This window comes from Rhipicephalus microplus, unplaced genomic scaffold, assembly GCF_043290135.1.
Source record: "Rhipicephalus microplus isolate Deutch F79 unplaced genomic scaffold, USDA_Rmic scaffold_12, whole genome shotgun sequence".
Lineage (NCBI taxonomy): Eukaryota > Metazoa > Arthropoda > Arachnida > Ixodida > Ixodidae > Rhipicephalus > Rhipicephalus microplus.
The window spans coordinates 23374225-23397637 of record NW_027464585.1 but is presented as its reverse complement, the minus strand read 5'-3'; the positions used below and the strand labels follow the sequence as shown (position 1 = coordinate 23397637).

At 46.1% G+C, this 23413-nt stretch overlaps 1 protein-coding gene across 3 annotated transcripts in view; it reads left to right on the top strand.

The window, feature by feature from the left end:
• KrT95D (phosphofurin acidic cluster sorting protein KrT95D) overlaps positions 1–23413 on the top strand; it is a 296804-nt gene that overhangs the window by 125973 nt on the left and 147418 nt on the right. For 2 of the 3 annotated variants that reach the window (XM_037418020.2, XM_037418021.2), the window contains 4 exons: positions 8503–8562; positions 19992–20195; positions 20769–20792; positions 20863–20928. In XM_037418020.2, the coding sequence (XP_037273917.2) occupies positions 8503–8562; positions 19992–20195; positions 20769–20792; positions 20863–20928 (354 nt within the window). The remainder of the gene's footprint in view (positions 1–8502; positions 8563–19991; positions 20196–20768; positions 20793–20862; positions 20929–23413) is intronic. The other variant, XM_075882410.1, reaches the window with a different exon arrangement.

Sequence of the window (23413 nt, the reverse complement as noted above, 5' to 3'; positions counted from 1 at the left end):
GCGAGTGCAGTGCAGAGTCAAGGCCGTCACACAGCGTGTTCCAACGAGAGTGCTCGAGTGAAGTGCCGTAAGCGATAATTTCAGCCCGCAGAGCATCAATTCGGAAGGAAAGTTGGACGTTGTGTGGCTGGGAGCGGAGAGCGCGTTTCAAACGTTGATGACGTCGCCATAAGCGGAGGAAGTGAGGATCACATTTGGATGTGCCGTAGAGTTCGAGCCTCGAGCGCAGTGAGTGATGGATGAGGGGGAGGGTAAAGACGCTTGTCGAGCCGGAGCTGGAGATATACCTCCTTGATAGTGTGACGCAAGGAGATCTGCCCATCGTTGATGACGTTTCAAACGTTGATGACGTCGCCATAAGCGGAGGAAGTGAGGATCAGGGTCAGGAATGAGGAGTTGAAAACGAGCGTGGCGACTACAGGATGTCATTGCTGCGGAGATCCGCGACGTCCAGTCGTCGTAAGTTTTAAATGAGTCGGACAAAAGGTTATTACGGAATGCTTCCCAGTCAGTGTGAGCGATTCGTTGTTTCCACCTATTGTGGGAAAGAGTAAGAGCGGTGGTGATGTGTATGAGAAAGTGATCACTGAAAAGATTTTCAGCGGACACCTGCCAGTGAAAAGGAAGGGAACTCTGAGAGAACGTGAGATCGGGTGTAGTGGAACGCTGTGAAACAGTGCCCGCTCGAGTAGGGGTGTCAGGAGTATTAAGAAGGGTGAGATGGCGTTCCTGGACGAGGCAGTGTAGAAGGCGACCTGGTTTGAGTGTTTGGGGGTAACCCCAGAGCCTATGAGGAGCATTAAAGTCACCCCCAAGGAGGATATGGGTGGTCGATGGAAGGGAGTGCAGGAATTTGCCAAGAGCACTAAACAAAGAGGACGTGACAGGGGGGTTGTAAAAGTACATCAGAGCGAGAGAAATACGGGTAGATGGTTGGTAATAGACCACACCAACTAAATCTTTCAGGAGGGGGGAGGGTACGTCTAGTGGTTCAACAAGAACGTCATTGCGTACATAAATCGACGCAAGTGGCTTTCCCGTCGTAGCGTGATATGCACGGTAGCCCGGGACGGCAAGGGCCGCCCGAGTCTCCTGTATAAGGAGAAAATAGGGTAATGTTTGGCGGGTGAGAAGGTATTGGTAGAGAGGGGTCCTATTATGACGAAAGTTAAGGCAGTTCCACTGCAAAATATCGAGGTCCTTTTCATGCGCCATCTAGGTCTTTGAAGTAGAGGAAGCGCCTACGCGTGCGCGTTCCTTCTTTTTTGCGGGGGGAAGCGACTCTTGCAGGGAGTTAAGCATATAGGTGAATGATTCCAGTTGCTTAGATTGGGCTTCGAGGGTCGTAAGAATCCGGACAATTGAATTTTCCAGCTAGACCAAACGAGTGTGATGCGCAGTTGGTGGTTTCGACCATGTCGGCCAATTTGGTTACATGGGAGCTGGAGGTCGGGGTGGTGAGTGTGGTAAGTTGCTTATTTAGCTCCGTGAGTTGAGAGGTAACAGAGGATGTGGTAGTTGCGAGCGTCTGCGTCAGTGCGAGTATTTTCTGTTGTAGCTCATCCGAGACGCGTTGTTGCTCGCGCTGGTTGCGCTCCAACATAGCCAGTCGCAGATCGAAGGAGCGGCTCTCGTTACTTAAATATGGTGAAGGTGTGTTTGATGAAGAAGTGCACATGGGAGGTGTTCCCTTAACCTTAGCGGCGTATGAGCCCGGGGGGGATGTTGCGGGAGGTGATAGGAACTCATGCGCTGAAGAGGAGGACGGCGAAGGCTGAGTGGCTTGGTGCATGGCTGTGCGACGGAGAAAAGCTGCTTTGGCGCAGTCGCGTTGCTTAGCTAGAAGGTAGGGGCAGGTGGAGTCGAGAGATGAGTGGGTGTTGACTTGGCAATGGATGCACCAGGGTTGAGCGCAAACGTGAGCATCAGGATCTGCTGGTAGAGGAGACGCACAGCGGCGGCACTTGGCCGGAACGCTGTGTTGGGGGCATTGATGAGCACGGTGCCTTATAGCAAGGCATTGAGTGCAAGTAGGGGGCTTAGGTTTATGTGGACGGCATCGGAAAGAGACGCGTTTGAAGTACACAAAGCGAGGGATGATGGTTTCAGCAAATGTTATGAGGACGGATTCAGTGGAGCCCATCATACGTGCAGCGAGTATATCTGAACTAAAGGATTCGAGGTCATGCAAGAGCTCAGATGTTGTGAAGTGACCACCGACGTTGTGTATGACGCCGAGACATGATATTGGAGGACTGGGGGCATAGGGCTTAATGGTGATCGGCTTAGCATTAAGTTGCAGACTTGTGAGGGAGAGTAGGAGGTGGGCAGTGAGAGGTGAGTGCATTTTCAGAAACACAAGGCTCTGAGCAGGTTTGGCTTGAAGGGTGACCTCCGCACTGGTCTTGGGAGAGAGATTTGCAGCGGCTGTGATGGTAGAAAGCAGGTATAAAGGCAGTTTTGGCGTGAGTGTTCCAGGTGAGTGTTCCATTTGAAATAATATATGGAGGTTGTGGCCAGGTACTGCGCCAGGGTGTCCAATCCTTCTCTGGTGAGGGAGGGCATTACTGGCAGCTGGTCGGCACTGAGGCCGCACCCCAGACCTCTTCTTCTTTTTTTTTTTTAATGATTCCTTCAGAAAAAGAAAACTAGAGGTGGGGTTTTTTATACACAAGAATATTGCTAGCAACACAGAGGAATACTATAGCACCAGTAAGAGGGTGTCAAGTATCATAATTATGTTTAACAAAATGTATAAGATGAAGACTGTACAGGCCTACGTGCCTACATTGAGCCATGATGATCATTTGGTTGAGCGCTTCTATGAAGATGTAGAATCAGCCATAGTGAAGTAAAGAAACAGCATACTATTCTGATTGGCAACATTAATGCCAAAGTAGGCAAGAAACGAGCCGAAGACTATGCAGCGAGTTAATATGGCATTGGCTCTAGAAATGCCAAAAAGGAGTTATTAATAGAGTTCGCACAATGTAACAATTTACGGATTTTGAATACCGTCTTCAGAAAATGGGCCCACCGTAAGTGGACAAGGTGAAGTACTTATGGTGAAACTAAATATGAAATAGACTTCATTCTGTGTGCACACCCAGACATTGTACAAGATGTAGAAGTAGTTGGCAAGATCCGATGCTGTGGCCAATGAATGGTAAGAGCTGGTATTCGCCTAGATTAAAAAAAGCAAAGGCATACACTGATATGCAAGAAGGCAAATAATGAGCTAGCAGTGAGAGCAAAAGTACAGGAATTCAGAGTTTCCCTTCAGAATAGATTCAAAGCACTAAACGAGGCAACTGACATAAGCGTTGACACAATGAACAATAATCTTACTACTATCATCAAAAAGTGTGCAATGGAAGTCGGAGGTACAGTCACTAGACAGTAGGGACATTGGCAGACTCTCAGAAGATGAAAAATCTTATTAAACAAGCACTGACACTAAATTTCAAAATTTAGATGTGCCCTTAATTCGATTGCTCAGTCTGCATAGGCCGTTTCGACAAAATTTGAATTGATTCTGTCGTTTGAAAGTTAATTTATTTCGAGGCAAACAGTGTATGAGAGTTTAATAGAAAATCGAGTGCCCTGCGACACTGACACTAGTGCTACGTGTTCAATGTGATACATTCTATGCATACCATCCTGAATGATGATGCGCTAGTAGCCATGACATCTATGATCCGAGTGTTTTTATCTTGGCGCCGAAGCCCAAAAACACGCTCACTTGTCATGTCTGATCTTCGTCGCACTGCTTTGAATGCTTTTGTGAAATTGCCAAGATGCAAACCCCCTATAAAAGATCGGCGAAAGAAAAGAACATGATTTAATGTGTGCTCTTCAGTCAGGGCGTTGAGGAACTGTGGTGCGATGCAGCCGTCTGGTTCAAAGCGCGGAAAAAACGCAATGAGGGTGTTTTGTCACTATGCTTGTGTTACACGCCAACACGACCACAAGCTATCAAAGCGTAGCAGTGTATAGACAGATATCATTGCTAATGAGTAACACGCAGCCATCGTAAAAAGCGATTTTTAGTGTGCCACCGTGAGAGGCCAGGTAGTGGGGCCATTTAGAAGTGCAAAGAAGAACCTGGAAGCAGGAAACCTATTCTATTTTACCGCGAAAGCGCCTCCTCTATACCGGTATTCCATTAACCCCTTTTTGTTTACCTGAATTCTGTGCATACCAAACACACCAATATAACTAATTTAGCTGAATGTACGAACAGCTCAACCTAAAAGTAGTTACAGCGTAACTGTGGAAGCAAAAACACAGGACAGAAAAGAGCGCTGACATTCAACAACGCTGTAATAACTTCTAGGTTGTGCTGTTCATACATTCAGTTATGTCTTACCAACTTGCCCAAGTTTCCACGCTTCATAACTAATTTAGACGCACGAGCGAGCATGGCCGAAGCATGCATCTGTGGGCATCTTGCTCCTTGCATCTTGCTCCTCATTGCTCCTTGGAACGGCATCTATTTTAGAATCGCTGCTCTGCAAAGAGTCCTGCGGAGCAGCGTGGCCTGACGTCACTCTTTTCTGTGGAGGAATGGTCAGCTATGGCGCAGTCCGGGGGTGACCGTGACGTATTGCCATTGGTAGCGCCCCCAGCGCTGAAAATGGCAGTATTGCCCGCCGTCTTGAATCGTGCTAGATACCAGTGATATAAATCAATTTACAAGATAGTTATTCGTCTCTCAGTTGTGTTACAGGTCATGAATCGCTACTAGGGGGGCGATAACTACTCGTTCACGCAAAAATATTGACATGAGTTCATTTGAGGCCAGTGCTCCTTTAAGAGACGACAAACCATGAAAGCCTCAAATCCAACCAACAAAATAAAGCTAGTGGAGCTTTGGAAGTTAATCAATAGGCATGAGGTAGCCAACATCAGAAGGTATGACATGGAGAGAATAGAGCAGGCTGTAAAAAGCGACAGAAGCCCAGAAGCTGCAAAGGTAAACTTGTGCATACGCATAAATCGTATGTAATGCATTGAGGAACAAAGAAGGCAATGTCATAACCAATCTGGATAGGATAGTTGAGGTGGCGGAGGAGTTCTGCAGATAGCTGTACAGAAGCCAAAACAACCAGCATATCGTGAAAAACAATAATAGGTCATAGGAATTCCTATCCTATCAGTAACAACAGGTGAAGTAAGGAAAGCCCGAGAAGGAATTCAAAAAGGCAAAGCCGCTGGTGAGGATAAGGTAACAGTGGACTTCCTGAAAGATGGGGGAGAAATTGTGTTAGAAAAACTAGCCACCTTATATACGATGTGTCTCTTGACAGGAACGGTCCCAGAATCTTGGAAGAACGCCAACATCATCTTAATTCACGAGAAAGGAGACGTCAAGAACTTGAAAAATGACAGGCCGATCAGCTTGCTATCTGTTCTCTACAAACTATTTACAAAAATAATATCTAATAGAATTAAGGCGACATTAAAGTTCAATCAACCAAAGGACCAAGCAGGATCTGGTACAGGCTACATTACAATAGGCCTTATTCATACTATCGATTAGGTAATAAAGAAATGCAAGGAATTCAACCAACCCCTATCTAAAGTCTTCATAGATTACGAGTAGGCATGCGACTCACTTGAGACATCAGCAGTAATGCAGGCACTACGGAATCAGGGCATCGAAGAAGCCTACATAAACACACTGGAATAAATCTAGAGTGTATCCACGGTCACCATAGTTCTCCATAAAGAAAGCGAAAGAATCCCAATAAAGAAGGGTGTAAGGCAGGGAGACACGATCTTTCTATTGCTATTCACTGCGTGTTTACAGGAGGTTTTCAGGACCCTAGATTAGGAAGAGTTAGGGATAAGAGTAATGAAGAGTATCAGAGTAACCTGCTATTCACTGATGACATTGCCTTAATGAGTAACTCAGGAGACGAAATACAGTTCATGATTACAGAACTAGACACGGAAAGCACTAAAATAGGTCTGAGAATTGATATGCACAAAACTAAAATAATGTGCAACTGTTTTGACAGTAAACAGCACTTTGCAATAGGTGAAGTAATGCTGGAAGTTGTAAAGGGATATGTCTGCTTAGGACAGGCAGTAACCGCAAGCCGAACCATGAGAGTGAAATAACTAGAAGCATAAGAATGGGATTGAGCCTATTTGGCAAGTTTTCTCAAATCATGAATGGTAATCTGCCATTGACCTTCAAGAGGAAGGTATATAACAGCTGCATAATGCCAGTACTTTCCTACGAAGCAGAAATCTGGAGGCTTACAGAAAAGTTTCAGCTTGAATTGAGGACGACACAGCGAGCAATGGAAACGAAAATGGCAGGTGTAATATTAAGAGACAAGAAGGGAGCAGAGTGAATCGGGGAACAAATTGGAGTTAAGGATATCATAGTTGAAATCAATAAGAGGAAATGGACATAGGCCGGGCATATAGCATAGGATAACCGCTGCTCATTAAGAGTAACTGACTGGATTCCCAGAGAACGCAAACGCACGAAGGGGAGACAGTAAGTTTGGTGGGCCGATGAGACTAAAAAGTTCGCAGGTATAACATGGCAACGGAAAGCACAAGACGGGGTTGCTCAGCGGATCATGGGAGAGGCCTTTGTCCTGCAGTGGGTGTAGTCAGGTTGACGATGATAATATATACTTGGTAGGTGCTTTCACTGCTTAGCACTTTTTTTACTGCAGTGAAACCACCTTTACAGGATGTTATATGTGGAGTAATATGCATCATTTTGTCCATTTCTAATAATTCAAAATTTTCAATAATTGAAATTCTATTTGAATCAAAATCGAATACGCGAATACTGCATTATTTGTTTGAATATTCGAAGCATTAGAATATTTCCCCAATGTGGGCATTGTTACTGATGGAAGAAAGAAAGAAGTTGAGTATCAATTTGATTCCCAATATCGTCTATGTGAGGATATTATCGATTTGTGTGTTTTCGTGTGTTTTGATGATAACTCACTACAGTGTTCTAGAGCTTACAGTGCTCATCAGCTGACCTGCAGGTTGTGAGATTGAATCCCGGCCGCATTTTTGATAGAGGCGAGAATGCTCATATACTCTAAAGAACCTCAGGTGATTGAAATTTCCGGAGCCCTCCACCGTTATGCTGCCTCTCACTATCAAATGGTGATTTTGGGACATCGAACCCTAACAAAAAATATTACTGTGTGTTTTGAGGGAAGGGGGGGGGGGGGCTTTTGGCAAAAAGGGTCTGCTAATGTTGTGAAAATGCACTGCTGTTGTTGCCCGAACTGCTGTCACCTGATCCAATGCATTTCCGTCACATCTGCAGTAGATTTTTTTGGCTCTGTGGCGGTGTGATGTGGATTTTAATGGCAGTGTGAATGGGGCCTTACTGATTGATAGAAGGTGCATACATTCATAAATATAAGATGTCGGAACAACACAAACACTGCTTTACTGTGGTCTAACACCCTTTGTGTCCGCATGAGGGGCCTGTAGTCTTTTGTCGCGAATTCCCAAAAACTAGTTGAGAGTGTAACGATGTCACGATGGTTTGCTGCGGTGGTTATGGTGCTTAACCTGCAGAGCGGTGGGTTCGATCCCCGCTGTGGCAGGCGCATTTTGATCGCGAGGAAACGCCAGTGGCCCATGTACTGTGTGATGTCAGTGCATGCTAAAGAACACCAGATGGTCGAAACTTTCAGAGTTTTTTACTATGGTGTCTCTCATCATATCGTTGTTTTCTGACTCAAAAGCCCAGATATTATTATTGTTTATCATGTCATAATACGATGTATGTAGGGTGACACCATTTCTTTTGCTATCCTCCTAGAGGCAGTCTGAGACACAGTAATCACGGTGATTGGTTTGTCCGACGCCAGTATTCCTTAAGCGTATGTGAAAGTAACAGCCTCATTGTAGTAGCGCTCTCTGCATTGTTAAAGGGAAACCCTCATCAAGTGTGTGTTATCCACTACGACAAGACACAGACTTTCCTGAAAAACTATTTAAGTTCGTAATGTAATCTTTGTTATTATGAAGATAGCCTGTGGTGAATGGTTTGTCAAAATGTCAAGCATCTCGTCAAAAGGCATCATTTGAAAAAAAGTTGACAAAGCAAAAAATCCTAGCACCGGAGCTCTAAAGGACGTTCTGGAGGGTGCATATCATGATGCTACATCAGTAACTAAAGCTGGTGAGTGCAGGGGTAGCCTTATCTCAGAATCTTTTAATCTGTTGTGACAAGCCCATTGTATGTACATATGTATTATCAGTTGGCTCACTGGCATTACTTTTGGGACATTGCATTGGCGGGCTGGTTGGTGTGAATCCATAGTGATTATTTTTTATTTTTTAGTGGGAAACGACTCCACATGAAAGAACGAAGTGCTTTGATTTGTTCTTCTTACTTGTGGTATTATTTCACACTCAAGAATAAACCCTTTGGGACCTACTCTGTATTCTCCGGGGTCTTGCCAACCATTGTCTGATGGGAGCCTGCTCTTTGCTTCGCAGAGAAACATCAAGCAGAAGTTCATAGCCCTGCTGAAGAAGTTCCGGGTGCCGGACGCTGAGGTGGGCTACAGTGCTCTCATTGGCCTTCGAATCGCTCTTGTGGTGCGCTATCGGCTAGTGCAAGTATTTATAAAAGACACCATACCACAACTGCACCATACAGCATTCACTTTGTAGCAGTAGCAGCAGTTTTGTAACTGTTTTCTAGTGCACCTTCACTGTGCACCTTATCGTAAACTGTAGTCAATGGCATGAGAAAGTCTAGCGTGTACAGGGTGTTTCAAAGGATGTGTCTGAAAAACGTGCAAAGTACTGGATACTAGACATGTGCAAATCTGGTGAAATCACTTAGGTTGCAGAGTTGGGTGAAAATCGGAACAGTTGTTGATAATTACTAATTAGCTATTTAACCAAAATGCATTCTACCCTACCAGGCGAACACAGTTACATTGAATTCACATATATCTAATTTTTGTGTATATTGAACTCGCAAGTTATCCCCTTGAAATACCTTTGTAAAAGTAAAGAAATTCGCATGTTTGTATTGAACAGTATTTTTACCTGCCTTTGGATATATCAAACGCCGCGCGAGCTTCAAAGTGCACTTCAGCACTTGCCCCCCCCCCCCCACCCCCACGATTTTTGCGACTCCGTGCTCGAGTTGGAACGCGTTTTCGACACTCGCAGCAGTGCGGCACCACACCTCCGCCAAAACCAGAAATGCTTGAAAAAAGATAGGGGCAAGAGGGCTCGGACTGCGCAATCTCCACCTTGCGGAACGGCTTTTTTGGGGGGGTTCTCTTTGTCTCTCTCATGCTTTTTCGGCGTATGCGTCAGCTCGGAGAGTAAGAATGAAGGAGCCGACGTCCTCCTCCTTTTGCCTTTTTGAAATTTTTTGTTGCTGTTTTGCAAGGTTTGATCAGCCAACCACAGCTCGCGCTTATTGCTGTTGCGCTAGCAGGTAGCCATCGCCTCGCGAGCGCAGCGCTTTGTTGATCTCATGCATGGAGGTAAGAAACAACGTGCTCTCACGCTTTGTTGCTCTTGAGCTGTCGCGTCGTTTACGTACCACCGTATGTGCAGCATTTCTCTTTTGCATGCATGATGTGCAAAGCCGCTGCGGACTCCTTGAATTGTCAACTTCTCGTGTAGCTGTGGCCAGCATCAAGAAGCGCAAGACCCTTGACTTTGTGACGAAGTTGAAGGCTGTTCAGCATGTTGATGTGGGCGAGAAATGTTCGACCGACGCGGACGACTTTGGGATACCACGGAGCACTCTGAGTACCTTGTTGAAAAACAAGGCAGATATCAAGGCTAAGGCAGCGGAGCAGTAAATGCCAGGAGCCTGTCATGTCCCTGCTTCTGCCCACGAGAATGTAGAAAAGGCACTGCCTGGTATTTAGAAGTGCAAGCGAAGAACATTCCGGTGGATGGCCTGATGCTGATAGCCAAGGCCAAATGGTTTGCCGCTGTACTCAGTGAAAAAACTTCACCGACAACAGCGGGTGGCTTTACCGATGTAAGCAAAGCTACAGCATCGTTGGCAAAACCATTTCTGGTGAAAGCGAAGCTGTCAACAGCCAGGACATCCAGCCGGGGATGACAAAAGAGTGACCGGAAGTTTTCTCCTGCGGAAATCTTCAATGCCTGGCGAGACGTGAAGACGGACACAGTGGTCAACTGCTTCCGCAAGGCAGGCTTCGAGACGGCGGAACTTGCGGAAGCCGTGAAGACGACGTCGACAAGCGCATAGACCACGTGTTTCGCGAGTCTTCAACATTTCAAAAACGAAGAAGCAGGCCAAGGTTAGGGATTTTTTTTTCACGCAAATAAATCATTCTGTTGCGGCGTGTGTGTGGAATTAAATGTCATTCTTCAATGCACGGATTGTAGGTGATGATCTTCTACAGGTAAGCTCTTGGTGCCTCTGTTTTATTATATTGAATATTTCATATATCGAACTAATTTGCGATTTTCTCTGAGTTCGATATATCCGTGTTCGACTGTATAACAATATTAATAAGGTCTGACAGACAACGCTGCCAAAAAAGTATACGGAATGTTATTTGTAGTACCGTACTAACCGGAATATAGGTCGACTTCTCTAGTTTAGGTGACCAAAAAAGGTATATAAAAAAAGGAAAAAAACTACCTAAAATTGTCGCAACACATTTATTTGCGAATTGGGCGCACTGAACCCCGATCGTCGGACCTCCCCTCAACCACCATCAAAACTGTTTTTATTCATCAGACGAAACACCACTGTCTTCTGAAGACGAGAGTTTGTCGCTGGCCGCCTCCCACAATACGTCGTCCTTGGTGCCATCCAGCGAGTTGCTGATGCAACTTTTCTTGAAAGCATTTTCCACCATGGAATCTGGCGAGGAATTCCGGCAGAAAGCACCGAGCAACAAACAGTCGCAAGCAGAGGCCTCTCTAGACGGCCTGTCGGCATCTTTGGATTGTCGCCGAACATTCACTCTTGATACTCCAGCCGCTCTTGGTCCTTGAACAGATTGTTTAGCACAACGTCGAGCGACTGGAAGGTAGATGTCATACCACCTGGTATCACGGCGAGGTCAGTTTTTTCATCGCCGAGTGCGCGTGTCACAGCATCGGTCAGGTGACCACAAAAGACATCCAACACCACCATGCTGCGAGGACGCAGCAGTGCACCTGGCCGACAGTTTCAGACTACTCGTGTTCATTTGAGCATTATGGCCTCGTTCATGTATCTCTTTTCATTGACGTGAACGACAACACCGGGCGGGAACACTTTCTTTGGCATGGTGTTACGTTTGAAAATGAAGAAGGGCAAACAACAACAAAAAAAAAACTAAAAATTTGCATCATCTAATCATAAACAAAAGTACGAAGGACTCTCCCTTGAACATCGTAAACCGGCAGTACAAGTATGAATCTGTGGCAGTAAATGACCTTAACTCCTGTGTGACATAAATTGGATGATATCAGCCATTGGTAGAGCATCATCCTTTGCCACTGAATATCCCACTATCGTGCCGATTTTCAAACCATATCACTTGGCAAGCTGAATTCGTCGCATCTTGCCTTTTGTGTCTGTGTTGGTGCGTGCCATAACATTTGTCGTAAATTATGAGGAAATGAAGTGGATGCAAACGCGCACGTTTTGTCGGTGCGATTTCATTGATTTTTCTTACAGTTCCCTTCAATTTTCTACAGTTCTACAGGGTCTACAAAATCTACGGTTCAAAAACACAATCTCTTATGCTTTTTTTTGGATGAAAAACCCGTGTGCTGAGATTTGGGTTCACATTTAAGAACCCTAGGTGGTCAAAATTTCTGGAGCCCTCTACTACAGCATCTCTCATAATCATATGGTGGTTTTGGAACCTTAAACCCCACATATCAATCAATTAACAGTTTGGTGCACGAAACTCTTCTCTCGTTAGCCTAGCTTCTCGAGCAAGTTCCACGGCTTTCTTGCAAATGATATCCACAGTCACTAGCAGCTAGCATGCATCAACTTCTTGCAAAAAGTCTGCTAATGTATCCTCCAGCTGCCGATGAATCGCACTACGCCCACGAAACGACATTTTCCGAGGATCGCACGTCTGCAGCTTCCCTTTCGGCACTATCCAATAGCCCATGCTTTTTTCTGATACACCAAAGCTGAGCTGAGCAGCCATGTTGCTGTTCACTTTTGTGAACGCAGCTAAGAACTGCCTTCTCGTACGGCTACTGATATTCAATGAACGAAAAAAAAGAAGACTAAAAATCAAACGTAACATCAAGCGTAGTGAAAGCTCGAAACAGATTGGAAGCAAATCACGAACACAAAAAAGACAGATAAAAAAAAAGCCTGCTGTTGGATTTGGACGGTGATGTGGCAGTGTCTGGCTTCTCATGCACATGCAAGCCACATGTTGCCAGACGGCAGCACACTGTTGGCTAGACACCGCTATATAAAATGAGGGGCGACTTCAGCTCGTTGTTTTATTGAAAATATCTCAGTTATTCGGTATATTCGCGTTTATATGGTAAGGGGCCGAACCTACAACATTTGAGTAATGTGCCTGATGCCCTACCAACTTAGCTACCACGGCGGCTGTCCCTCTCCATTCACTTTATGGGGTATGTATGTGCATTTAAATGTGCGAGCGTCAGTCAGCGCCACCTGTTGCCATTGCAACAAGTGGGGGACGCTCATTTTCGGCCTTTTGGCATCATCACGTTGCACGTCATCTTATAAGGAGCTGGCAGCTGACTACGCGACATACGCAGGCAAAAAATGAGTGTCCCTCATTCGCTGAAATTGCAACAGGCGGCGCTGAATGGCGCTCCCATGTTTAAGTGCACATGCATACCACATAAAGTGGACGGGGGGATAGCTGCCATGGTAGCTCAGTTGGTAGAGCATGGGACTCATTATTCAAAGGTTGCAGGTTCAGTCCCTGCTCACGGTAAGTCATCCTTTCGTGCACTTTTATTTTTTCACAATTATGTTACCATCCAATTCTTCTAAGAACATCCCCTATACTTGACATAATTGTCTGTATATTCTCCTTAATATTGTGTAACAAAAAAAAAAACAAGCCCTTAAATTTACCCTTCTTTTCTTTTTTCTCTGCTGATCACATGAACTTTGCGTTGAAGTGCTTGGTGGTGGCACGTTTCCCATTTTCTTCGGCAGACTTTGACATCGAGCTTCAATTTCATAGCCCATCACAAGGAAACAGCAAAAATGTGACGGAAAGTTGGCAAAGCCTAAACTTTCGAAATCAATCAAGTGTGCGGTGCAGTGCGTTTGGCTCACAGACACACTGAATGAGGGAAACAGTTGGTGCGACAGGCGCTCTTATGGCTCCGACTCGAGCGTGCACCTTTACAGATAAAGGGAGGCTAGCAGTGGAAGAGATGGAGAGAGGTGAATGCTTGAGCAGTCAACAGGCTGGGTTAGAAGCATACTGTATTCTAGGGACCATAGTTCGGGGAAATCCTAGGAAAAAGTCCTTTCGCACTTGCATCCAGTTTTATGTATGACTGCGCTCACCTGGTCTGCAAGGCGCACGCCCGTTGTGACTGTACAAAGATCCGAAGTCTCTTACTGCCCATGCTGGCGAGTTGACTCGAGCGGTTCCGGGAACGCTAAATATGGAACTAAATATTGTAAGACGACGTCCAAGACCTTCAAGACTCTTCTTTATTGTCTTGTGTATATGCTTCACTACCCAAACCGGAGAGGTGACGATGAGTATGTACAGATGGGAAGAAGGAACGCATAAATAATGCTCACGCTTATTTTCCCCGCGCACTTGAGCAGCCGGCCTGGCCAAGACTTAGGCGGGAAAGGTACGGTGAACAAAGGGTTTCTGACAGGAAATGTGTACTATCTCGGAGGCAAGGCAACGAAGTTTCAGGGAACCCTCCACGGGCGTGGCAAGGTAGTTGACCGGAGAAGTTTGTTCACAAACAACTTAAGGTCCGAGAAAGTGTGACTGAAACATTTCACACAATCTGGGTGTACGAACAGGCGTCAAAGTAGTACTTCATCTGCAGGACGGAAGGTCATGTTTCAACAAAGGCTGTCATAGCATTGCTTATGGTCTTGTTCACTGGTTTCCGTGTTGAGCCGAGCACGTTGTATAACAGCGAGCCTGGAGACCAAATGTTCTGGTGTAGTTGTGGAGGTTTTCGTCGTTACAAAAGTACTAAAAGACCATGGCGACATGTAGCTGAAGATGACTGGCGACCTCGCCCCTATCGGTCACGCCGCCTAGTTTCCCGGCGGAGGTGAAGTGGCATGTCGTCAAAAAAATGAGGATCTTCAATAGGGTAAAAGTGGCGGCGTCAAGCTCCAAACAGACGCCGGTGAGTCACTGCGGTGATTCTTCCGATGGTTTGGCCTGCTGTCAGAGTCTGAGGGCCAGGGTGCCTTGTCAACGTGCTGATTTCTGCACCCGTAGAAAGTATGTGGTCGCCCATAAAACGGTGCTGCCTTGCGATGGGATCAGGGCAGAATCGGGTGACATGACCGCGGATGGCGCAGTGAAGGCATATGGGACGTTCACGGGGTGCGTTGACATCAGCAGAAGGATGAATGGCCCGGCTGTTTCACTCCTGAGAAATGGCAGGTGGTCTGCCTGCATAGTCATCACACAACTGGCAGTACGAATGCATCGTGGGGCTTGCCCCTCGAGGACGAGGCGTATAGCTGTAGGCATTAAGGGAGGCGGCGTTGATAGTCGTCGTGCCAAAGTCACAGGGAGGAAAGGGCTCTCGCACAATGGGTGCCGGCCGAGAAGCCGCCTCATGTTGGGTCAAGCTCTTTGCGCACTACTTGCCGAATCACTGACGCGAGGTCCGATGAAGCTGGATGCACGTCGACACTGGCGACATTAGTGATGTTAGGCAGGCGGCCAAATTTCCGTGTAATTCGCTGCGCTTTCAGCACTTGAAACGTACGGCAGGGCTTGATGACGTCACTTGCTGACTCCGAACTGTGTTTTGCTATGAGAAACCAGTAAACATCCTTTGCCATCCCTTTTAGAAGATTACCAACCTTGTCCTCTTCTGACATCTTGGTTTCCAGTGCCTTGCATAACTTGAGCACTTCCTAGATATGCGTCATGCAGGTTTCCCCGAGGACTTGTGCTCGTTGCATAAGAGTTTGCTCAGCGCGCTTCTTCTTATCTGTCGAATCCGCGAAGCACTTCTTGATTTCATATACAAACTTCTGCCACGTCGTCAGGCCTTCTTCATGGTTTTCAAACTGTACGGATGTGGTTGAAATAATCCCACATTGTTGAGCTGTGTGGCATCCCAGCCATTGAACCGACTCGCATGTTCGTATGAGCTGAGTCGTGCGTCGACATCTTCTCCAGCTTGTCCGGCGGAGGTTGAGGGCTAAGTGTAGGGCTGCCACGGAATGCAAGAAGCAGGTGGCTGGTTGTCCTTGTGGCCATGAGACGCCATCGCAGGTGGAAGACCAGCAAGTCATCGACTTCGACGAAGCTCCGCGTATTGCGCCTCAATGTTCGGGGGTGCCGTTATCTTACCCAGCACCTGCCACCAAAACTGTTGCGATGGTGCGTGTTTATTCAAGGATGAATGGCATAGAGTAGCCGCACTGATACCGAGCTGCTTGCAAGACGGACCACTTCGTTCTCCTATTCCTTCGTTCACATGTTGCCCCTTCAGTATAACAATAGTGTACTGGGAAAATTGTCGCTACTCTGAATGAAAGAACATATTTTGCTGACCGTACATTCAAACACAGTTATATTGAACCCACGTATATCAAATTCGTAAGCTATCCCCTTGAAAGTCCTTTGTAAAAGTATGAAAATTTGCACGTTTATATCGAATGGTATTTTTACCTACTTTCGAATATATCAAACGCCGCCCGAGCTGGAAGGTGCGCTGCGACACTCGGCACCCCCAATGCCCCTTCGCGACCTCCGAGGCACCGCGGCTCCACGTGCGAGTTGGAAAGCCCACTTTGTCACTTGCAGCGCCCGGCTAGAATGCCTCGATGCGCGCGCCCAGCGGAGGAGCGGGCATCGAGGCACTCTACACCTGGCGACCTCCGCGCAGCGCTACGCATCCCCGAAAAGCAGAAATGCTCAGAAAAGGTAAGGCTGAGAGGGCTCGGACTGCACAATCTCCAACTTCAGAAATGGCTTTTTTTTTTCCTTTCTCTTTTTTTTTCTCATGCTTCCTCCGTGCATTGAATTTTTTGTCTCTGCATACCCATCAGCTCGGAGAGCTGATGGGTATGCAGAGACAAAAGCGAATGTAGGAGCCGCTGTCCTCCTCCTTTCGCTTTTTCTTTTTTTTTGCTGTTTTGCGAGTTTTTTTTATCAGCCAACGACAGCTCGCGCCTTTTGCTGTTGCCCTCGCAGGTGGCCATTGCCCTGTGAGCGCTTTGTTGCTTCCGCTGTCGCGTCGCCTACGTACCACCGCATGTGCAGCATTTCTCTTTGTGTGTGTGCTGTGCAAACTTCAAAGCCGTTGCGCTTGAATAGTTGACCTCTCATGCAGCTCCGGCCAGCGTCAAGAAGTGCAAGACCCTTGAATTTGCTACGTATTTGAAGGCTATTCAGCATGTTGAGGCGGGGAAGAAATGTTCAACCGTCATGGATGACTTCACGATGCCACGGAGCACTTCGAGTCCGTTGTTGAAGAAGGCGAAGAAGCAGAGAAGGTCGGGAGCCTGTCATGTGCGCGGGAATGTAGAAAGGTGAGTGCCTATGCCTGGTGAGTAAAAGTGTGCGATGAACATTCCAGTCGACAGCCCGATGCTGATGGCCAAGGCCAAATGGGTTGCTGCTGCACTTCGTGAAGACAACTTCACCGACAAAACCAGGTGGTTTCACCGATTTAAGCAGACCTACAACATACAACATCGTTGGCAAAACCAATTCTGGCGAAAGCGAAGCTGTCAGCAGCCAGGACACCCAGCAGTGGATGACGAAGGAGTGGCCGGAAATCTTTGCTAAGACAGACACAGTGATCAACTGCTTCCACAAGGCAGGCTTCAACTTGCGCAAACCGGTGAAGACGACAACGACGAGGGCCTAGATGATGCGTTTAGCAAGTTGTCTTTCTTCTCCCTGCTAGCAGTTACACATGAAGTGTTCGAACGACTTCTTGAAAGTGGACTACAATGTCCAGGTCGACAGCTCATGTGACGAGGAGGATCATCTGGACGAGGCACTGGCTACATGCGCGTACTTCGCCGCTGAAGTGGGGGCAGCGTCTGGCATCATTCGCCGTTGTATAGGCCACATGGAGGGAACCGAGCTGTCGCACGTGGACAGTCTTGATAAGATTGAGACTAGCGTCTTCAACATTTCAAAAACGAAGAAGCAGGCCAAGGTTAGCGACTTTTTTCACGAAAATAAATCATTCTGTTGCGGTGTATGTGCGGAATCAGTTGTCATTCTTGAACGCGCCTATTGTAGATGATGATCTGCTACAGGTGAGCTTGCAGGGCTTCTATTTTTTTATATTGAATTTTTTATATATCAAACTAATTCGCGATCCCCTTGGAGTTCGATATATCTATGTTCAACTGTATATTCAGAAGATGAAAATTTGCTTACCCCTGCTTATTCAGACACTTTCGCGACAATGCCACTCATCTCACTGAAGTGATGTAAACTCATGATCGAAAGTTTGGATGTCCCACAGTGCGCTGTTTCGATGTTCCGGACTCCGGCTTGCTAGACATATGTCGCTGAACATAATAACCAGCTGTCCGCGATGTTTTTCGCTAGTTTGCCAGGACTGAAAAATTGCACGTCCTATGACTGGAGATTGTGCTAATGTATAAGCTGCTTATCTCGAAGACTATACGTTTTGGCTACGCGCAATGGCTGTTTTTCAGCTTTAGCTAGCCGAGTTGGTCAAATGTTCATTAAAAGTCTATTATAGCCAGGTGAAGCCACACTTGGAGTATGCTCAGTGTGACGTTTGAAATGCCTGTGTGTACAGGCAATAAAAGGACAGAACCACGGGCATTGCAGCACGAACTAGTGTGATATCATTCGCTTTTGGCATATGAGTGTTTGCTTGTCAGTTGTTTCAGCAGTCTAGTAGCCTGATTTATGCCAATGGCTTTGACGTTACTTGTGTTCCATCGGCGCTGTCTTTAGTAATTAAGAAATGCGGTAACTCAAAACACTGAGAAGTACAGACTGCTGGGCAAGTTGGTAACGCACTTTAGCATGGTGGTGCACCAAAAAAAAATCGCAGCACGAAGGCAGAGATACCAAACATGGTGTAAGACACTGACAATGGGGAGAAAAAGCCACAATTATTCGTCAAATTAAAAGTGGTCAACCTCAATTCAAGGTTGCTGGGGAGTTTTCAAGGTTGCTTGGGAATTAAATTCAAGGTTGCTCGGGAGCTGGATGATGACGAGATTGTCTTTCAGGGCTCTGAACGAGCGCAAGTGAACATTCACTCTGATAAAGTGCTGCCCCCACAATCGTTATCAAATGTGTATTTAGCACAGCACCGCCTCGCCGCGGTGGTCTAGTGGCTAAGGTACTCGGCTGCTGACCCGTAGGTCGCGGGATTGAATCCCGGCTGCAGCGGCTGCATTTCCGATGGAGGTTGTGGGGGTCTCGGTATGGCAAGCGATCACCACGCCACGCTCTTGAAGTGAACGGACACAGCAGACAAACCAAACAACATACATACATTTATTTAACTAATTTATAACGGCAATATCAACCGCCGAATCGCTACATAACTCGTTATGTAATAAGCTAGGACATCATTGCACAATAACATGACAAACACACATGACAAACACACAATAACACACCCACCCAAGGCGGCGTCGCCAACGCTTGACTTACCACGAGGGCCCCCGACGCGCAGGCCCGCGGTGCCCTGCGCCGAGGACCCATGCTAGAGACAACCGTTTGCGGCAACCGCTATGCGCAGAAGAGACTCGCTCAACTCTCGCCCGCCCCCACGACTTGCTTTCCACAAGGGGTCGCTACCGGCGCTACCACTGTCACAACCATTATGATGATGACAGTGGTAATCAACGCCACCTACCACCCGGTAGTTGTAACTCGAAATGCGGCTTTTGTGCGAGACATGTGCGCCATGCGGCGTAAACAACTTTACAGGGGGGTGTCAGCACCTCCACGAGGTGGAAATGCTGTAGGTTCGTATGCTCAGATTTGGGTGCATGTTAAAGAACCTCTGGTGGTCGAAATTTCCAGATCCCTCCACTACCGCCTCTCTCATAATCATATCGTGGGTTTGGGACGAAAACCCCCACATATCAATCAATAGATTTAGCGCAAGCCGTAACAATGCTACAAGCTACAATTATATGGCCAAACGCTGGCTGAAATACAGGCGGACTTGGTCATCTGCGATCGTGCTTGTGTGTAGATGTGCATTGGCAAGTTTTTCCGCCTTCTGGAGCAAGGAAGAGGCTCTTTTTCTGGTGAATCCCTTTTATGGACACTTGACTTGATTGTTTGAACTTTTTGGCACTTTCCCACAACCGCAAATAAACCATTGGCGTCTTTTTAAAATGGTCTGCAGGGTTCTCTGCATTCAGTTTAGTACATGATAACAAAGCTTATTAGTTTTCCCAACCTTCATTTGGCTTCACCAGACTACTCAAAGTAATCAACAAACATGTTATAAGTCAACACGGTGATCACTAAAAAATTACATTTCCTAGAAAACAGAGCCCGAGGAAACACAAGGGACAAGGGATATTTTACGAACAACCAGGCAAAAGAAAAATAATCCCGAATTCGCTTATCATAATCACAACTGGCAACTCTGCTCTAAATAGAAGCCAAGAGAAACAAACAATAAAAACGTCATTTTTTTGTCAGCATCTGTATTTATTAAAGTGGGGATGTTAGTGGCACTGTAGATTTGCCTGCACTCTGTGCACTGTGTGCTCATTCACTTGACCAGAACGACAGTGTGTTCTGTTTGCCACTGTGCATTTTCTATCTTTTTAGGCATTCGGCACGGATCCGGGACTGGAGCAGGAACTGCTGGAAAAGCCTGGCCTGCAGGAGCTGCTCCTGGATGAGCTGGGGCTCTCAGAGGAAGACAGTGGGGGTGGTGAGGACGACCTGAGCCTGTGCTCGTCAACGCCCAAGCCTAGCCTCAGGCCTTTTTTCTCCTCGGCCACATTAGTGCCGCTCGCCGACGACTCGAGGGTGAGCAAAAGGCACTGTTTGTGAAAACTCGCGTGACTCGATGTGCCGTCACTTGCCGTGCAAGTGTGCTAACCTGAAGTGTTTTTGTGGATCCTTCAATCATATCGGTTGTGCAACTCCATTTCGACACCTGGACATGTGCGTGAATGAACCTGCGGAGGATTGCAAACTAATGCATCACCTAAGGGTGGTGACATAAAACGCACCCCATAGTACCACTCGCTGCATTCTTCGTAGTTTCTGTGCAATATGCCTTTGCAAAAGTTATGAAAAGTGCTTTCAGAGTAAGACAATAAGTTAGATGCAGTATCATCTGCAATATGGAAGCCACAAACATAAGAACACTGTTAACTTCATCAATGGAGCAATAATCGTGTGCTTAAGACACTGGAATACACAAAAGTGCCGTTTATTACCTTGTTTAGTCAGTGTTGCCACAAAAAGCAGACCTTCACAATATAGGCTAGTGGCGTATCTGAATTTTGATACATGGAGCCTGTGGGGAGTTTCACAACTCTTATGATAGAACTCTGGTGTCCTGTTCTTCTCATCAGCTGCTTCTTTTTCACACAGGGTCAGGACTCTGACAGTATACAGGTAAGTAGAGCTGATCGTACTCTTTTGAAAGTTGGGGCCCTTTTTTCACCGAGCCCGTCTCGCCTAATAGGACACAGATGAGGAGAGCCCACTTGCCCAAGAGGCAGTGCCGCCACCGCCAACACCCCGGGAAGATGTAAGCATTTGTTTTTCATTCTAAGAACACTTTGCTTCCTTCATTATTAACGTCTTCATGTACCCGGTTGTAGCACGACCACAATTGTGATGCTTGGGGCAACTTTTGAGGTGAAAAAGGGTAGAACAAGAATAAAAGTGTGTATCATTGCACCTTTTAGAGAACTTGAATTTTAGTGTTTGGTTGTAATGCAAGGTTCGACTTCAGGTAGCCAATATCTGGAAAAATAAAAAAAACTTGTGGTACATTTGAGTACCACATTTACACGCAAACTTGCACCCTCACATAATTTGCGCATCCCTAATATTTCAGCCAGATTTACAAAAAAAAAGAACAAATATTTTCTCAAATGTTGCACTACCCAAACCGCCGATGCCAACCCACCGATGCGCACAGGGAGAGACTATGGAGTTATGAACACGCTTCGCCGAGCAGGCCAGCAGACTCGTACATAAAACAAGCTGCGAATGGAAAGTTTCTTCTCTTGAGGACTGCCCCCAGACTACGGTACCCAGAATACCGTTCTTTACCTAAACTTGCTGACTCCCCCATCTCCCCTTCTTTTCTACCATGAGAGTGCACGCTCATATCACAGCACAAACAATTTTCTGCATCAGAGGCGTGTGAGGGCCTGTCGCACCCTTTGTTTGCGTTCTGTGTGGCTGTGCCATTTGTCCATCAATTTTTTACAGTTCCCTTGCAATAGGCCGCTATAATTCAAGCTCGACATTATAATGTTTGTCAATGAAAATGGAAACTATGCTGCCCCCGAGCACTTCAGTACTAAGTGATTCAACATGTGACAATCGGAACAGGAAAAATCATCACAGTGCGTACTTGCTACGGTATACAAGTTTCCTTCCGTCGAAGAATACTGTTGTTAGGGGTAGGAGCACAGCATAACGTGAGGCAGGCTGGCGGAGAGGCTGAATGTCGGGATGGAATATAGAGTGACAACACGTAGATAGATGAAGCTTTGGCGAAACTGACAGGAGAGTGCTTTCTCAAACGTTTGTTACGGTGTTTATAAGGAGGGGGAAAAAGGGTGATTGGACATGTGCTTGAATCGTTCTTTGTTGAAGGGTGATTGGCCGGCGTTACATGGGTCACATGACCTACGTGGCCATGCCGTTTAAACGGGCATGATGGAGGCTTAGCTCCACCCAGTCATATTTGAGGCAAACTTTAAGAAAGTTGTGTTTGCGACTTTTTTATGCTAATTTTTAGCTTTGCGTCTGGTGAGTCGGAAAATGAATCGTGAATGCTCTAGCACATCGTATAATTAATGCTAGCATTGGTAATTAAGAACAACTTCTTGTCAGTTCGAAAAGCATGTCTAAATACTGTATGAACTAGTGCTCTACAGCGGGACAGCGCCTCAGGCTACGCGCGTTCAAGCTTCGGTGACGCTGAAGCCGCTGTTCTCAAATAAGCGGTGAACAATGAGGCGATATGGGTGCTTTCAGCTTGTCCTCCTTAGAAAAAAAAAAAAAAGAAAATAATTCCTAATGTAAGCACTAAAACCTAGGCTTGTGCAAATAAAGAATTCTAGGTTTGAAGCGAAGTCGAAGCGAACAGTTATTTTTATCAAATTATTCCAAATCGAATTCGAATAGACTATATCACATATAAAGAAAAATAGGCATATTTATTATGACCTAACCAACATGCACAATACTTTTTCTTTAAACATGGCCTCTATGCGCGAGCTTTCTTTATTTTTTTCCATTCAAAGGAATTCGAAATAACTTTGAGAAGTAGCAGAATTTGACTTTCAGTAGGATGTAAGTGATAACCTGTAAAATATGCAACATTATTCATTGCAGTTAGTGTATAAGCTGGCAAAACAACCTTTTAAGCTTAGAAAACAATAAATTCATTTGTGGATAATATGTTCATTCAAAGGGACCCTGCAAGAACAGTTTTCCAAGTAGCCATGGAATGGATTTACTAGAGAAGCTTATTGCTTTATGAATTAACGGCCGCAAAAATTATTAGAATCTGTTCAGTATGAGTGGAGTCGCAAAGATTTGCCACATGCTGCAATGGCATTCTTTCTTCAAGTCCTGACAAAAGCATTTGAAGCAAAGCCGGGACAGATGGCACACATAAGGGAAGAAAATATGCCACGTGCGTGTTGTGACCTTGAGCACTCTTTTTTTCTTTTTATCTTCTTTGAATACACGGATTTTCAGTGCGATCGCGCATGTACGCATGGACATGTCACCGCCACCCGCGGTGGCCTTAGTAACGACTGAGCGCCCCATGCTCGAATCAGTCAATGGCTGGTACAATGACTGTGACTAGTGCGATTTTTGACATTGCGGCATCATTTGCCAAGAAAAGAGTGCAATTTTTATCCTACATTGAGAATTTGTTGTGAAGTATAGGTCGCCTGCTGCGCTATAATATTTAGCTCGCGTGTTCTCAGTAGCCTTGACTACCAATCGGCAGCGAATGCTGGTCATGCTGAAGAAGTGTTGCA